Source organism: Dromaius novaehollandiae, chromosome 1, assembly GCF_036370855.1.
Source record: "Dromaius novaehollandiae isolate bDroNov1 chromosome 1, bDroNov1.hap1, whole genome shotgun sequence".
Classification (NCBI taxonomy): domain Eukaryota; kingdom Metazoa; phylum Chordata; class Aves; order Casuariiformes; family Dromaiidae; genus Dromaius; species Dromaius novaehollandiae.
The window spans coordinates 216662058-216680386 of NC_088098.1; the positions used below are offsets into that span (position 1 = coordinate 216662058).

At 43.5% G+C, this 18329-nt stretch overlaps 1 protein-coding gene across 3 annotated transcripts in view; it reads right to left on the minus strand.

Annotated features, from left to right (window-relative positions):
* Window positions 1-8209: 8209 nt before the first annotated feature.
* The window catches only part of FCHSD2 (FCH and double SH3 domains 2), a 148457-nt gene continuing 138337 nt past the window's right edge, over window positions 8210-18329 (minus strand). For all 3 annotated transcript variants that reach the window (XM_064505231.1, XM_064505230.1, XM_026097901.2), the window contains 7 exons: window positions 15548-15682; window positions 14642-14725; window positions 14332-14509; window positions 13815-14035; window positions 12748-12877; window positions 12514-12596; window positions 8210-10491 (listed from right to left, as the gene is read on the minus strand). In XM_064505231.1, the coding sequence (XP_064361301.1) occupies window positions 10408-10491; window positions 12514-12596; window positions 12748-12877; window positions 13815-14035; window positions 14332-14509; window positions 14642-14725; window positions 15548-15682 (915 nt within the window). In that variant the 3' untranslated portion in view covers window positions 8210-10407. The remainder of the gene's footprint in view (window positions 10492-12513; window positions 12597-12747; window positions 12878-13814; window positions 14036-14331; window positions 14510-14641; window positions 14726-15547; window positions 15683-18329) is intronic.

Below are 18329 nucleotides of genomic sequence, written 5' to 3' on the forward strand. Positions count from 1 at the left end.
TCAGCGCCGGGAAATCAAACCCCTTCTACGATCCTTACAGAGATGCCACGCCGCATTGGAGGCAGTTCAGCTAAGCCAGCGCTTTCCACAGCATCCGTCTGGCCGGGGCGGCAGCTTAACGCTGCGTTGCAATAGTATCTGCAAAGTCCTAACTGGCCATAGACTAACAAAAACATGCCTTATTTTTGCACTATTACGGTCGAGTGACAAAGCCTTGAATAAAACTGCAGCTGCATCAACAGCCTGTGTATAATTAGGTCATCAAGCAGCAGACACCGAGGCTAGCTGACGGCAAGTTGGCCCAACTCAAGCAATTAAATTGCCATCAATCCGGTCGCTCCGTAAACACGCAGCACCTACAGCGGCTGCTGCCCTCGTCTCCGCCGCAGGCACGCAGCCACCTTCCCGGGAGCGCGCTGCCGGGTAGACCTGAACCCATTATGCTGCAGAACGATGCAGATTTAGGGGGTTTAATGGGAGTCTGGGGACTGGGAAGATGGAGGATTTTTCCCAACCTTTGCTTGAAACGGGCAGGGGGAGGGAGAGAGGAGCCCGACTGCGATATGGTGAATGAAAGCAAAACCGATGGTGAAATATTCCAGATGGGGAGCAAAAATCTGCGTGGTCTCACGGCGCCCGAAACCAGCAAAGCTCCTCCGTCCCCGAGATCCTAAGGATAATCTTCAAAACGTCTCAAGAGAACTGGCGGCAAGTGTCGGCGAAGCGACTTGCTCGGGGTCGGGAGGCACCGGAAGGGCAGGTCTCCAGCCGCCCAGGCGCTGGCCCCGGAGCCGTGCCTCGGAAAGCCTCACGCTGCCTCGTCTCCCCCGTTCTGGCGAGGGGAAGCGGAGCCGTTTTGCAATGCAGAGCACAAACACGAAGGCATCAAAGACCCAGAGTCGTTCCTCGTGTAATCCAACACCAGCGCTCCTCGGGGACGCTTAAGCGATCTCGACTTGGCTGACCTCCATCCTGCAGTTCCTCCTAATGGCCATTGGCACGAGGACAGGCTGAGTACTAATGGGGCAAAACCCTCTCCAAGGCCCAATTGCCAGCTGAGCCTCAGGTCCTAGCCTGCCCTTCAGAATATGTACATATGATTTTTTTTAAAAAATAACCCCTAGTTTGCCAGACTGAATGAAAACCCCATGTGAGCAATGAGAAATGGGCATGAATACTCGCTGGCTTGGGACAGGGCAGGACGCTGCAAGAACAAGGTCATGATGAAGCTGCTTGTTCTTGCGTCGTCCAGCTCCCGTAGGTAAACCCCAAGAAACGGCAAGCGAGCAACAGCGATCAAACGGCTGTTGGTTTAAGCACAAGGTTATTTTCTAGGACATTAACCAGAGGCCTCAGAAGCTGCCTTGCGAGAGACCCACGAAGAGGGAAAAGACACCTGAGCAGAATGCAAAAGCGGAGCCTCCAACTTAGCGCCTCTTCTTGGTTTTGATCTTTTAAAAATAGCTCTAAAGAAAGGACAAGCTCAAACTAGTGTTAGCACTTGTGAGTGGCTATTTGCTTTGGAAAACGAGCGGTTTCAGCAAAAATATCAGATGACTGCCATCCAGAAAGCTCTTATTTTCGGTATTGCAGCTATTCACATCTCTAAATACAGCATTCAAGCTGCAATACAACACAACTGTTTTGCAAGGGCTAATAAATAAAAGAAAAGTATTTACCAAGCCTGCTTTTCTGCAGAAATAATACACTTAACATGCTAGAATTATCTCCATCGACGTCTGGCTGGGACTTCAAATCAATAAATCGTCTCCTCATCCTTGGATTAGCTCAGTCGGATAATTTCAAAAGCAGCAGCAGCAGTTCTCCGCTATTAGTCATAACAGCTCCGCCAGCTGAATTAACATGAGATCCCCCGCGTTATCCGAGAGCGGTCGCGCCCTGTCAGCGTCCTTGGGTAATAATTCGCGCTGACCTCAACAACAATTTGCGGTAGTCTGAGCATTGGGTGTGATGCCGATTTCCTTTCCAGGAATATTAACTGTCCGGCATTTGGTCTTCTCGCTCCCAATGCGGCGCTCCGTTGCAAGGGCCGGGATGTAGTAACGTCAGCTGGGGGAAGCAGCGCTGATTTACGGTACGGGAATATCTCGCCTCGCAAAGCCAGTGGCAATCGGAAGGCAGCTGCTGCAACGGATGCAGGAGACAAGGACTGGATTAAAGAAGAGATCACAACTGTAGATTTATCGATGCCTCTCAGTCCTGCTACCTTGCTCCTCCGCCTGCAATCCCTCAAATGTGATTCTGAGCGAAGTCTTCGGCACTCCCTATTTTAATCTTTCGACTTGACAGCTCCTGGCGCTGGGTCCTGTGTTGCAGCGGGTTTCCATTTCAGAGTTACGCAGGCTTTTCACCAGAGAGATGCTTAAAATGTGGCATTTCGGTGTGGCTCAAGGCTCTAACATGTCAAAAAATACGTATTTATAGTTTCTTATCTGGAATGAAACTGTACCGAGTCCTGGGCAACCTGCTCTAGGTGATCCTGCTTGAGCAGGGGGGTTGGGTTAGATAATCTCTAAAGGTCCCTGCCAACCTCAACCCTTCTGTGATTCTGTGAAATTGCAATATTTTCTGTTAAAACTCTGGCAACACAGTTCTTTTGAAAAAACTGAGATAGAGGTGGAAACACTGAAATCTGGATGCTACGTCCCAAAAGAGTCCCTTGATACCTGCAGTTCAGGAGAAGCCCCCACCGACAGCAAAGCCCAGCAGCTCTCAAGCCCAGCTAGATATGGAGGGTCTCTTGGCCCTGTGCAAGGCTAGTCCTTGTCTATACACGGGTGTCCAAGCTCCATACGGGCAATCTGCAGCTACGATGCTCCTTGACTGCCTTCAACTGAAGCCCAGGAGCTCCCAGCAGCATCGCAGCGTGTGCAGGGATTCAAGGATCAGATCCTCAGGAAGACAAAACTTCCCAGCAATGCTTCCCAGGAAAGCCAGGGAGAAAACCTGGCAGGGTTTGGTAGACTCCTCCCTGAAGTTTCGAGGAAGTCAGATGAAACAGCGAAGCGTTTCGGTTTGCTGATGGCTCTTTCTCCAGGTTTTGCCGAATCAACATTTCCTAATGAAGTCTACTTCATTAGAAAACTCTTTTAACGCCTTTCCCAGTTTGCGTTTTCATTCCACAAGTATCAGTACCAGAGCGGGGCACTGCCCAGTGCAAAGCTGAACCCGACCAGGCACAGGTACGTCTCTGCTGACTTAGCGACAACCTAAGCCAGCTTTCTGTCTCGGTGCTGCCTGGGAGAGGACACGCAATGCCTGATTCGGCACATAGTTGGAACGACACAGATAACACCTGATCCGGGATTAGGCATGCTGGTACAAAAGTGAACCCACCAAACCTTACTAAACCGGCGGCAGAAGTTTATCCGTACTCCGCATTACGGGGCCGTTGGCACTCTTGGACTAGCACAGGGTGCCCTAAAGCTGCTTCACCGCTGAACCGTGGCCTCAGAAAGCTCCTACCACTTTCACACCTCAGTAAGCGATTATTGTCTGGCTTTGCCTCTGCTCTCCTGGCTCAAGAATCCAAAAAAGGCTGCGGAGATCCTTTCACCGGAGCTTCTGGGGAGTCCAAGTACTCACGGCTTCCCTCGGTCTTTCTTCCAAAGCTCTGCCAAAAGTAGTTTTCCTCCTTGTAATTTTTCTTCTCTGGCATCCGAACACGCTGGCTGGTCGAGTGCTGCTTTCCAGCTCTAATATACTCAGTAACCACCGGTGTTCTTCAGCCACAGTCCCCTCGTTGTCACCTCTCTGCTCTTCCTTCGCCGCTCGTATGGAGCAGCCGTTCCTTCTTCCTAAGCAGCAGCAGCAGTAATTTTTGTCATCTCATTTTTGAGAAAAACGCTAATTCTTCTCTTTCAGAACCATCTCCGCTCGCTCCACTGAAACGGTAAGCCTGGGGCAATAAACCAAGAGCACAAATAGAAAAACACATCGTGCAGTGCACCATATCCTCATTTCTCAGAAACCAAGATAGTCTTACAAGGAGGACACGAAATTAAGAACAGACCAGGTTCTAAAAAAAATGCTGTAACTATACTTTTAAATTATCAGCGTCTCGTGTCTCATCATCCAAGTTTACTCAGCAAGTTAATCCAAGGTTGTTGCTGTTTTCTGTCCACGCTTGAAGCCCTCTCGTCTGAGCATGGTGGTGCCCGCAGACGGATGCCCTCGCTCCAGCGTTGCCCCATATTAAGCAGCAGGGAGGCCCCAGCCTTAGAGAAATTAATTAGCACACTCGTTTGCTCAGGACACAGAGGTGAAGCTGAGTTTGGCCCGCTCCGCAGGATTCGGCTGAGCAAAAAAAGACAAATAGCTGTGCTATGGGATTTAAAAAAGCTGCTGTCAGCGCTCCCAGTGCAACCAGACCTGGAAATTCATTTGTCTTTCAATAAACAATGGAGAAAGGAGAAGCAATTACAGTAGACAAAACTAATTACACAGGAGCAGAGGCATACCTCACGGCAATTGCTCTTGAATTTGCATTAAAACACAAAAATCTAAACAAAACCACTGCATTAAAAACAGAAAATTCAGGGCTGGAACACAAATAATCTCAAAATAGAAGGGTACTTCATCACACAGCCTGAGAAGTTATGGATTTGCCATTGCGAAAGGTAAATCTTTCGGTGGTGTTGGGGTTGCTTTACAAACAGGGAATCGAGGCACAGAGAAATTACAGAATTTGTCCATAGAAACACCACCGGTTAACAGGAGAGCTGGGAGTTGGAGCCCTGCTCCTGGTTGCTCCAGTCCGATGTTGCACCACCATCATCTCCTCCCTGCTCAGGTCCGTTCCCCCTGGGTCTTCTACCGTGTAACACCATGGTAATGACCACTTTCGTGGTGACCACTAACGCCGCTAAGTCAGGCCTGTTCTTTCAAACTAGCTGCTTAATTTTGTCATCATCCTCGTTGCAAATTGTGAATGCAACCAGAAATCGCGTGCTGCAATGCAGCGAAATCCAGCAGGTCACAACAGAACCGCGGATCGCCTGAAGCATTTTCGGCTCTGTAAGGAGGTGCAAGCGCCTTCCTCTGCGCTGGATCACACCCTCGCAGTTAGTGCAGGAAACTGCTCCAACTGCTTAACAGGAACCGCGTGACAAGGACTCTTGTTCGTGGCCTTGTGCAAAACGTATCAGTGATCCATCCTAACTGCTAGTTTCAGGAGCAGGATTTCTCCTGGCAAAGCTCAGGAGATGACCAAGGACCCACAGTCTGCTCCGTCCCTGGGTATCCTGTTCTGGAGTAGAAACAGTCATTGCAAATGTTAGAGGATATTAAAATCCAAATCTGCAAAGTAAGTTCCAATTGGTATTTCCATTTGCATCAAATCCAGAGACTTTTTTGTCTGAAATGATATATTTAGGTGCAAGAAGAACCAGAGGAGCTGAAGAAACAGCTTCTATCTCTTAGCTTGCAGGTTTGAGGTCGAATAGCTTTTAGAAGACGAGGTACTAAAAAGGCAACCTTTCCATACCGGCTTAGCCACATCTGCCCCTGCTCTTTACAGCAAACCCCACGCAACCCGAGGGAATACTTAGATGTTCACACGGTCACGGTTTTGTCCCGATGGGTGCAACGATCTAGGAGAAGCCAAAGCCTCCTGTAAAACCCGTTCAACCCTTGGCCATCGCTGAGGCTGCCAAGCAGCGGGGACGCGAGCGGCGACAGTTTTTGCAAGAGGGGATGCTTGCTCACACACACGGACAGAAAACTCGGTGACAGCCGAACGCAAGAAATAGTCTTAATAATTGACTAGGAGATACTCTTTTCACTGAGCCGGTCTCGATTTTATCTCCCTCTGGTTCTGTTGTAGGTAGTATAAGCTAAATCTTGGGCTGCTCCAGATAAAATTAATTCCAGGGTATATTTCTGGAGGGGGAGGGAAGAGAGACTAAGGTTTCCCCAGGGTTTTAGAGCACATTTCAGCATGTTAAACTACAGCCCGTCTACCTGCTGCTGGCAGTCTTCTTCAATTTATGCAGGCAAGTACAGTTGTAGCACAACCGCGCTCAGACCCCCTGCACATCCACTCTCATCCTCTCCTCCCTGTGAACTGTGATGGTTCTTCACTGCAGATGCCAGCTGGTTATTGCAATTCAACTCCGCTACCCAGCGAGGAGGGTTTTTTTCTCGCTTTCCCCGGCGCAGCCCTGAAATCGCTGCGGCGCGGTTGTTTTCTGGCTGGAATGACCTCCGCGCCTGCAATGCAGAGGCTCGCTTGCCACGGCGATCCCTCTACCGGGTTCGCAATCCTCGGTCCCCCGGGGAACGCCGCGGGGAGGGAGCCGCTCGGTATAGCGAGCACGTCAGCATTTGCCTAGCTGCGTTTTTTATTGGCTCATTTGCTGCCTCCCTGACTTCGGGTAAGTTTTCTTGCCTTTTATTGCTTTCTGCAACCTCTCCGTGTGCCCTGAGCTAAGGTCCCAGTATCCCCAGTTCACCCCCAGCAGAGAACTGGTCGGACGGACGGCATGCGGCGGCAGCACATTTCCTTCCATCGTTTTTACGTACACCGTCGGATCTGCAAATGGGCAAAAAGGTGGGGAAACGGGACTCTTTCCGCAGCAACACCTTCTCCCCTCCCAAGCCTCCTGGGAGGCTGAACGCAAGGAAAGGCCAATTAAAGCATTTTTCCTGCTCCGTCTGCCTCTCCCATGCTGAGATTTGCAGGTCATTAATTATAAGGACCTTGCTGGAAGATTGAGCAGGAAAAAAGTGCAAGTTGCAGAGCAGCCTGTCCTCTGAGCAGGTTATTATGGGCAGAGAAGCAAAAGATGCTTTATTCTGGAGAAGGCAACGGGGGGTTTGGTCTCCTTCTTATTAACAGTGAGAGATACTTGTATTATACGGGGAAAAAAACACACCTACGCGTCTACGCTTCTTTGAATGTTTCCGTGAAACAAAACGGAGACCGGCCACTCGGTCCGTGACGCCTCTCGGGGTGACGAGACTTTCATGGGGATAATTAATCTCCGTGCTAACGGCGAGAATGATGTGATGACCTGCTGAACGGTCAATGCCTAGTGGGTCCGTGTCATCGCAGCCCAGCTTTTCGGGAGGAGGAAAGGGGAAAAAAAAGTAGGCAAGGCATGAAGGGAGGCTGTTAAAAAAAAAGGAAGAAATGGAAAGGGACATTACCGGTGGATCTGGGAATTAACATCATTCATAAGTGAAGCTGCCAGTGAAAAGAGTTGCAAGCAAAGAGGTTTGTGTGTGATGCAGGAAGAAAAGGAGAGATGAAAAGAGCAAGATGCTAAAAGAAAAGGACAAAACGGTCAAAGCAGCAAGCCAGGACGATAATTTTTGGAGGAGCGCTGTGAATGCATATAAAAAGCAGGGGAAGATGGGATTTCTCAAAGGAAGAGGCTGCAGGAGTTCAGGGAAAAATGATGAAAGCCTGTGTAACAGTTCGGCGTGAACACTGGAAATAAAAGATTAAATATCTAACCTAACACCGCGGCAATGCCCAGAGGCCAGGCAGGCTGGAGCCCTGCTGCACCAAGCTTCGCTCAAGGAGCGTAAAATACAGTCTCTTCCGAGCAACTTAAAGCAAAAATCAGGAGCAAATCAACACGCAGACCTCACATATCATTTAGCACCTAATGCAAAAAGCACTTACCTTTGAGAAACTAAAATTAGCAAAGCGAGGCATTGGCCACAGAAGGGTCGATCCTGCATGCTGCAAGAAAATAACATGGAAACCCAGGGCATAAAGGCATCCGAAGGCTCGCGAGGTCTGTGATGCCGTGCAAATACTCCTCACACAATTAGGCAAATCGGCCCTATTACAGCGCAGTCACACTGAAGAGTTATTATCACACTCCCTCGCTTTCTTCGTGCAATTATCCTAATTGCACAAAGGATATTAAGGAATTATTTTGACAACTGAAGCTTTGTTACTGGCTCTCCAATTTTTCACGTAATTTTGTTCCTCACATAAATACCACCTTGAAGTAAGATTACTTTCAGTATATGCCTACGTGTTTTCCTGAGCAGGAGATTCAAATTTCTTTGTAAAAGAGCAGCACACGAAAATGATACCCACAAAAAACTCCTTTCTAGCTTTATCCCCAAATGCAAAGTTCTCTCTCAGTTACAGCTCTGAGTCCAGAGTAAATCATCTAATGACATTTTCCCATACATGCAGCAGTGCTTTATATCAAGGCAACCTCATGGATTTAGTTCCACTTTTTTATTATTCAACTTTTTATACATAATAAATACAAACTTTTTACAGCCAATATAAAGAAAGCATTTGCACCTATGCTTTCAGTGTACTGACGCTGTACACGATGATACGTCGAATACATGCCCTGTATGAAGAAATCATAGTTAAAAAGGAGGCATATTTTTACAACTTTTCTTCTTTTTTTTTTAAATAAAATTAGCAGCTCTTACAGAAAATATTTTAAAATACAACTAAAGAGACTTTAAATAACACTTTCTGAATTTTGAAAGTCCAGGCATGAAGGACACAGAAAAACTGGCCAAAGAAATCGAACATGAACATTATGGCAACGCTTGCTTTTCTTCTGCATTGTGAAGCTTTCAAAATTTTTGCAAACAGTTAAATCTTTTTAAAAACTTTTTTTTTTTTTAAACTTAAGAACAAGTTTGATAAACACATAAAAAGACCTCAAACAGATCAACAGGACAAGAGGTGCAACAGAATGAAAAATATGGAAAAGACTCTTCATTGGACAGTCACTGATTTCATAACTGAGCAATGAATTTTTTTCTTCAAACAGCCCCACTCTTGGTTAAAGATCCCACTGGGAAAGGAGATTGGCAAATGCTAACGTTTCAGAGACCCAGCTTGAGTTGGGATTTACAAGTATGTGCAAAATTTATGATAAAATCTTGTTAGATGATTCTGTAAATGCAGCCTCAAAAATAGCCCTTGTTAGTAAACTAAAGGTAGAAAATGCACTGGCTTAGGAAAAAGAAAACAAAAAAGGTGAACACATAAGAGCGCATTCAATATAACCCATATAACAGCTTAAAACAACAAATTTGTGATGCGTTTTAATTGAAGCTTTGATCTGATGGATATCGCTATTCTGAGAATAATTTAGTGATCATATATAAAGAAAAACCTGTTGTCACTTTTCCCCTCTCCCCTGGCCATTTCTCTTCATGTTACAACTCACAATACCCTCTTCCCTTTCCTTTTAAACGAACAAAAGAAAGCAGTTTCCTTTTCGGAGATCTCTGATTTAAAATTAGCTTTGAAATTCTTTTACTCTCTATTTCTCGCCTAAGAGTCATTTGAGAGTAGTCTGTTACGTTCCTCTTGGCCACAAAGGTGGTCTGAAGGCTTGGAATAAACCAGAGGTTTTCCTGGTTCTCTGGATTTGGCTAGTTAACGGGCTTTGCACAGGAAAATGCTACAGGACCATCCAATGCAAAAACTATATATTGCATGTAAATATGCTAACTGTAACTTCTAACTCTAGCCAGATGTTCTGATGACAAAGATACACTGCTAATGTTGGATAATAAAGTACACGGCAATAACTGGGATAAGAGTGACCCAAGTATTAAAAAAAAAAAAAAAAAAAAAAGCCAAAATCTGCTAAGAAAAAAAAAAAAATGAAGCTCAATTTCCAGATCTAGACAAAATCTCACTTACTTTTCTACCAGTTGGTTTATGCTATGGAACAAGATGTTGCTACTAATTCAGCACCTCCATATTAGATACTCTATTACTAAATGTACTGCATAAATATTAATACAAAGAACATTTAGTTCTGTTTAACTGTTAATTATCGAAGAGGTGTGCATTAATGTAATTAACGCCATATGATCTGCATCGCTTTTCCTTATAAGATTATTTTCCTTTTTCTTCCTTCTTCAAGGGGATTAAAGAGGAGCCAGCCTCTCCTTATACTTATTTTTCAGTTCCCTTTTTCATTCCGTAAGATCTGATTAATACCTAATCAGACAAGTAACGCTACTTGAAGAATCGACAATCTTTAACACATTCCTATGGCAACAGTAATATACTGTACTAATGCACGTGATATAAGTATGCTATGACTAAGTTGCATGAATGAGGCTCTTTCCTAAGCCTCCATATAAAAATTGACCATCTTCAGCCAAGAGAGAAACCTGCTCCAAGGCGATCCTCTGCTCGCTGTTTGGCCCATCTTGGTTTGTGCTAAGAGAGGAAGAATGATATATACAAATCAAAACAAAAAAGGCACAAAATATTCATGACTGTGGGAAGGAGTCCACCATGTCACTGTCACATAAAATCCTCCCTATCTCTTGCTCTAGTAAAAGTCTTCATCATGCAAAGGTGCCTAAAAACGAGATCGACCAAACACCGCGTTTGGTCTTGATTGTAGCACTACTACTTAACTAGTCCAATCGTTACACCAGAGTAATTTCCACGTCCTCTATCTTCTCTGTTGGCCGGCGATGATGCTGTGTTGGGGGCGGCGGAGCTGCTCGCACCTGAAACAGCCAGAACCAGAAGGGAACCATCAGAAAACCGTCAAAATCTCAAAACTTCAATAAAGCTGAGACTTTGGGCGCTCACCCTGAGATGCTGCAAACACGTATCTATTATATTAACAAAACTGTAGTGAGTAACCAGCTGAACTCTGGTCATCTCTGACATTAGGCAAGGAATACAATTAAGCCATCAATGCTCTTCATGATAAAAAAAATTTAACTGTCACCACTTTTAGGTGATTTTTCTCCAGGATGACTAACAGTCATGAGAATGCAAATATATTGAGGAAAATATGCTATTTATTCTGCCTGTATCAATGAAAAATCTGGTAGCTAAACCGAGAATGAACTTTGGACTCCACATCGAGCGCTGGAAGCCGCCGACACCCTTGCCTGGAAGTCGTGTGGACTGGAAGCCACAAGAAGGAACACCTTGTTGCACATAAGCAGCTTACTCATTTAATCAATCACTGACCTCAGTGACACACATCTGAAATCTGATGCTATTTTCATACTCGGACACATCAATGAAATTATTATTGCTCCTGTTGGAGCATTGCATAAGGCTTTAATAGAATTTCATGCAGCATTTTTATGATGTTTTCAGAGTACACCATAGTGACTTGCTATGGAAAACATCACCTGCAGAGTATGAAATGGCTGTGCAACCCCAGCCAGAACCGGAGCTTCCAGCTTTATTCCAGCAATGTCATAGCAAACTTCACAGTATTTCAAAAACAGGGATAAGTTAATGTGCAACCTCTCTGATCAATACTTCAATACTTAATGATGCAGCACTATCTCTGCCTTGCATATTTCAGTGAATAACGTCAACTCAGTGACTGCTGGAATATTCAGCCTTAGCATGTAACAGCAGTGAAACCTGTGGGCTCTGCTGATGTGAACAAGAGGCATTCAGGTGCAGAAACACAAAATCCTGCTTTGAAGTTTAGTTAGACAACCGTCATTACATGTGCTACATGGTTAAGAAAGGCAATGCTAAAAACACTTTTTCTGCAACTTTATTATTCATTGAGAATGCTAGGAAAATACAGCTCTTAAATCTTAGTATGATTTGATTTAGGACTTGGAAATCCCCAGAACTTCATTTTAAAATTAAGCCTGGCAGATGGATTTGGAAAGTTCTAACTGACCAAATTTTTTCTTTCTTTTTTTTTGGCAAAATCTCTCTTTTTAGGCAGCAAAGACATCACAAAACAAAGGATCTTATCACTGAGAGATTTTAATCTGAAACATTCACATCAAAGGGTTTTAAAACAAACTTAGCCCTAAATGCAACGGAGTCCCAAGGATCCTACCTTATGTCAAACTGCTGGCAAGCAGAATTGTCTGCCGACACATTGTGCGGCTGACAGCACAATCTCTGGGAAAAAAGTAACTGTACAAATCATGTGATCAAACTGCTCTAGCATTTATTTAGCTCCTCTTTTCTAGCTCTCTTTAGGGGGCATTACAGGTATGCAAGAACAGAAGCAATCTCGCAAAGCCTGCAAGAAGCAATGCAAGATTAGCAACTGAAGTCTTTTTTTTACCATCAGCAGAGATGTAAAAATTTCCTCCCCGGTTAGATTTCATGATTCATGTGCCTCACACAGAGACACACAGATATTAAAGCTATAAAGGTAGATAAAGACAGGCAGGTTAGATAAAAAGAGAGGGTACAGATGAGATTCAAGGTCATCTTTAAACACAATGACTTACTGTTTAAACAAGGGCAGCTGTGTTTTGTTCCAGTGTTTACTTATCTCATATAGCTCTCATGTTCTATAGCTTTTTGACACATTTATGGTAAAACCAACGAGGAGGGAACACATCTTTCCTTGAGCTAGTCTTCCGAGATACCGTGTTTTTATACTTAGCAATCGGATTTGCAGAACACAGAGCTGTATCAGCAGAATCCCACCGCTTTCAGTGTAGCTTTCCTGATTTACCTGGACTGCTGATAGCACCTGGTTTGGTAACACTGCAGAATCAATAAGCACAGCAGCATCTCAAACTTACGGGTCGCAGTTTGCCGTAAGAGGTTTCAGGAGGAAGCCGTGGAGGCTGCGAGAATCCAGGAGACTCTGAACTGAAGCTGTTTTCTGAAAGATTAAGCAATCCACCATAAACAGGCCATTTGGTATTGCTGAGTTAGCTTCATATTGCAAAGAAAGTTTTTTTTTTTGCTTCTGAAACGTGAAAATACTAAATTAAACATTTGGCTGAAATGTTCATTATCACCAATTTTCTTACCGTTGGTTGACGGCGATCTGGGGAAGTACTGGGAACCTCTTTTATCAGGACTATGGTATGGACTGGTGGGCGGTTGGTCATACAGTGGCAACGGCGGCAGGGCGTTATTAGGCTTTGGAGTTGGGGATACCTGTGTTAAAAAGAGAGAGATGCTGCAGAGAGCTGCACTCCTCAACAATTTTTATGACTACACCAAGATGAAATAGGTTATCTGACACATTTCTATGCTAGCAACTTTCCTCTAGTGAAAAACTATCTGTCAAATAAAATTGCTGTCAGGTATGTTTGAGAGAGAAAGCCAAGATATCCAGCAGTGATTGTGTTTTTTAAAATCACAGGTTGCCACTGAGCAAAATTTTCATCCTTTCCCAGATATAATTTAGACAGACCTTTTGAAGGTTATCCAAAACCAGTCATTTGGCCAAACATGCCTCTCCACATACAGTCACACAAAAAATGTTCAGCTCATGAGTTTATCACAACTAAGTTACATATATGTCATTTAAATGCTAACAGAAATATGAAGGAGTAATGATACTCATGTATGTACCCATAATTCTGCCATGGCACCAATACGAAACAAAAATTAGTATTAATATTGCATGGCACAGAACGGATGCCGTGTAGTTTATCAAGAAAGCATTATGAAAACCCCGTCAGTTAGTTTTGATAAGCCTAAGACGTTCCTACTGGTTTTAATATTGGCTGCACTTTGGCATTTTTGCGTCCAGGTCTGCAAAGCTATTGCGTGCCTCAACCAGAGCAGAGCAACTGCACGTCCAGGAACGTAGCTGAAGATAATTCTCAGTTTTCATGATTGTCTTCTCAAATGGAAGAATAAAAATACTGTAGAAGTTACTTTGTAGGAAACATGGGACTCCAGTGGCTAGCACAACAATTATGTCACATTCTCGTAACATCTACTACATTAATAGCCAAAGAAAAGGCTGGAGTTTGTCAAAGCCCATCACTGAGTGAAAAGCCTGCAGAAACTAGGTTTCTTACAGGAAAATGTTCTACCAAACTGGTGCCATACATGCAAACGTGCACTTTAGCTTTTCACATACCTGAATATCTCCAATCCACTGAGTCTCTCCATTTTCTGAGGCTGTAAGTTCTTCAACTAATACAGATGGGAACACCCCAACACGTCCATTGAATTCCCCTTCCCAAAAGCCATCATCATCTTGATTCTCCTTGTTCAAGATGCGGATGATTGCTCCTTCGGGGAAGGACAGCTCATCATCTGTCTGGCCCTCATAATCATAAAGTGCTTTTACAAAACAGACTGAAGAAAGGCAGAAAGAAAAAAGCATAATCGGCATGAGTTTAGAAAAAAAAAATTAAGTACTGTACATAACTGCTCACTCAAATCATTTTAGTTTTCCTTTAGCCCAATGTTAATCTCAGTTTCATGAGATACCCAGGTAAATTACACAGATTCTTGATGTGAGATAGAAGATTAAGGAGAAGAGTTGCACTCGGATACATGCCAAATATGAGAAATTGTCACGCGTGACCTTCAAACTCGATCTACAGAGTTCTTTCACGAACAAACTTAATAGACTATTTAATGGTATTTACCGCTGGAGTCTCCGTTTAGGTTGCCTGAGACTAGGTCAGCCTCAGTTGAATTATTTGAGGTGTGCGACCGACTATCCAGTGCCGCAAGGGACTGCAGCATACTCAGCAGACTGCTGGACGTTGGGAACTGCAGATACTTCTCCGGAACGTAACCCACTTGACCTGCCTTGTTCCGTGCCTGTAAATAAAAGACATAAAAAGGCACTCTGCTTTTGCGTACTTCTGTTAGAACAGTCCATATACTTTTTCCTCTCCCAAGTTCTGTTTCAAAGTGTAATAGTGAAAAGAAGCTGAGTTCAGAAAACGATACCTTTACCCAATCTTCCATATCTCCATCTTCGATAACCTCCAATACTTCATGTTCCTCTATGGTCAGTTCATCTGGCTGAGAAGCCTAAAGCATAGAAGAGGAAGATCACGAAAGAGAAGTGCTTTCAGGCACGAGGGACAGACAGTATAAGAAACATCGTCATCCTGAGATTTGTTAAAACTGATGTTAAAACCCCCAAAATTTCTGATGCGGTATACTTAAAAACTTACTAAGAAAGGTTCTTCTGTACAACTGCTGATATTCAAAAGGCCTTTTCCAGTCAAGAGGATAGAAGGAAGCGCCCTGAATACCAACCAGCGTGTCGAAGCCTATTTGCTTTTGCAACCCTAATTACTCCATACTCTAAGACCGTATCTGTGACTAGCTTTGGCCACTGAAGCGGTGTGATTTACTGACCTAATGGTGCGAGCAAATGTAAATAGCGTGAATGCAGTTTGTCAGCAAAGCTTTAACTCATGAATGGTGGTTTCACTGTAACGGTACAAAGAGCAGCTTTGTGGCGCAGCGTACAGGCATGCCTACCATTGACAGAGCATTTCTAATATAGACACGTCGACTCGGTGACAAAAATTAAAACATCTCCTACTGGCAGACATGCAGCAGGTCTCCTTGAAATCAGACAGGACCATCTCCACGTGCTTCAGTTCAGGCATGGACTTCAGTACTTTGCTGAACTCTAGTTTAAATGTATTTCACAGCTTCAAGAATTTTACACTTTTGCAGGTTTTTCACAGCTAGATGCTAGACACATCTAATTTGCCCAATTATTGAGCCAAACGTTAAAGTCCTAACTCGGACAAAATTTCACACGCATAGTTACGCCTATTATTTCTTTGTTGCAAAATTCCTCTTATAATCGGACACAAATTTTGAAAAAACACAAACCTTATATGAATAAACAACTTTGCAGGTCAGAGGATAATTTCTTAGAGTACCAGAAGGACTAGAACTACTGTCATCAAAGACATCCATGCTGTCTTCAAACTCTTCGCCTTCTTCTTTTTCTGCATCGGCATTGATCTATTAAAACAAATTAGATTTGTCATATTATAAGGTAAAAATCAGTGAGGAGACAACAGTAGACAGAAATGAATTGGCCAATACCCTTCAGAATTTTTTACTATTTACAATTACTGATATACCAGTAACTGAACAACAATTCGATGCAAGTTTTTTCCTTAAAAAATAACAGAGGGAAACCATCACTAAATAACATTCACCATAGGATTCTCAAGTAACAGCAAAAAAGCAGACAAACAAAGCAAACACGTGGAAGAATCAGAGCTGTAATCAATTTACGTCTTAATTCAACTGTATTTCTTGATTGAAGAATAGGCATCTGTATTTTAAATGCATCACTGTAAAAAAAAACTATTGGAAGCTACAGCTCAGCTGCTGGATGGCTATATATTTTTTTACACAAGACCTGAAACAGTGGCTAATGTACTTCAGAGATGTCATTTAAGAGCAACAGCATATAGTTTGATGGAAAAAAAAAAAAGACAAAAAAAGAGCTGCTTACTGAGGATTTACGCTATTAAAAGGCTGATGCACCTATGACCACAAGTCACAAAATGAAGCTGCAGGGAAATATTTGGGGGTGGGGGTGGGAATCAGCTTCCATCTGGTGTACTCTGCACAATAGATTCGCTGCAGTTTATAAAAAAAAATTATTTAGGGAAGAAATGATGATTAAAAGCTAGCTATAGAAGTCTAAATAAAAGCTGAAGTCAATCTGCTGGAAAAATACAAGTTTCTATAAATGCAGTTTGGGCAATGGTGACGTGTGCTGTACTTTGGCCCTGTGCCTGGATTAAATTTTGAATAAACATTTTATCTCATGTGAAAATAGGCGAGCCCTTCAAATCAAAGGCAACGCTGTTATACACTTGCCATCTTCCCATTATTTATTATTATTTATATTATTTATATTTCTCCCGCTCCTTTTCATTCAAGTATGGTTTACATCCGTTCCTACTTTAGCATACATGGAGGCTGCTGTAACAAAAAGAAATTGCTATCCTATATAGCTAATGCTTTATTAATGACTAATTGTAAATTAAGGCAAATTTGAGGGTCCCCCCCTGGTTTCTAACTGGCTCGCGCTACGCGTGGTCTGCTTCCCAGGAGCCCAAGCCGAGCAGTCAGCTGAGAGCCACAGGAAACATCATGGAAATTAATGTATCATGTCTAGAAATACTTGTTCGTAAAACATCTGGTCCTGGTTTTCCAACACGAGGAGGAAAAACACGCTTTAATTTTCAGCGTGTGGGCTGCTCCAGAAATTCTCTCAATTAAAATCATTTGCAAAGTCGGCACACAGAGAGAGGGAAAACAGCATTACTGACACAGAAAACACAGCAGTTTGTTGCACAAAGCTCTGCTCTCTATACAGGGTCTGGTGCCGAAAGCCGGCCTGAGCAAAGAATAAGGACACGGGCCACAGTTATATCAAAAGCACAAAAAAAGAGAACCAATAGAAGAATAAATGCAGGTTTAAAAGCAACAAGATAGCTTGGTTAAGCATATGAAGATGTAAATATAGCATTTGTATATCTCATTTATCTTGCATATACTACGCAAGCGAGATTCAGCGCCAAACCCAGCATCCTCGCCCAAAGCCCTTCGCTCATCTCTTCTCCAAACATGCCGAGACCTTATGGACAACAAAAAAACACGATTATACTAAACGGCCTCAATCCTGATTTGGGTCTAGGAGCTAAAAAAGGTAAAATTTCATGGCGATTCACTGGCGGAAGGGTCTGCTGAAGCAGCAAGAGGCTCCGCTGAGCGGAGGCGCTTTGCAATACACGTACGCGGGGCCCGAAACCGCCGCTCGTCTGCTGCTATCGGATGACGCTGAGGCTTGAATATGAGCCAGTAACCTAATCGCTGCAAGAAACTATATCCTTTAACAATTAAAAGCATCCAGTTGCACGTTCGCAGTAATCGTAACAACTGCAAACTTTATTTATAACTTTGCAAGTACTGCACTTATTCTATACAAATGTTACTTATAACGGTACTATTTAAAGTCACAGTTAATACAAAACATAACCCGTTCCCCCAAAGACATTATTCTCTCCTTTTGAAGAAAACACATAATAGTTGCAATGTATTTGTTGTCCTCCAGGCAACATAAAGGTTTCCCAATCATGTTAATATATAACAGTAGCACTGCATAAATACAAAATAAATGGTGAACTTCTTTTGGCATCTATAGTGGGGGAAAAAATGGTATTCCCTCCCAAGATTATGCATTTCGGTATTATATCAGAAAGTCAGTCAACCGGGTACGTGGTGGGATATTGATTCCTTCAGCTCGTTACGTTATTGTAGCAGGTCAAATAAAGACAGAGATGGCAAGCCCTCTAGGCAGTTTTCTTATTTACAGCTCATTAAAAGAAAATATACTGCAAGTTTTGCCGAACAAGTTATGTCACGACAAAATACTGACACTCGGAGCAAAGCTAGGCACGACACGGCAAAGGTGGACGGATGGTTTTTGAGCGCTGAACACGACCTGCTCTCCGGGGCGACGTGAAAGCGCAGCCTGCGATACGCTGCAGCAAGTCTTTCAGTAATTGCCAGCCAAGTGATTTTTGCAACAGCTCTACAAATTCCATTTACGGGCTGGCCTCCCGCGGCCTGCCAAGGTCAACAGCAT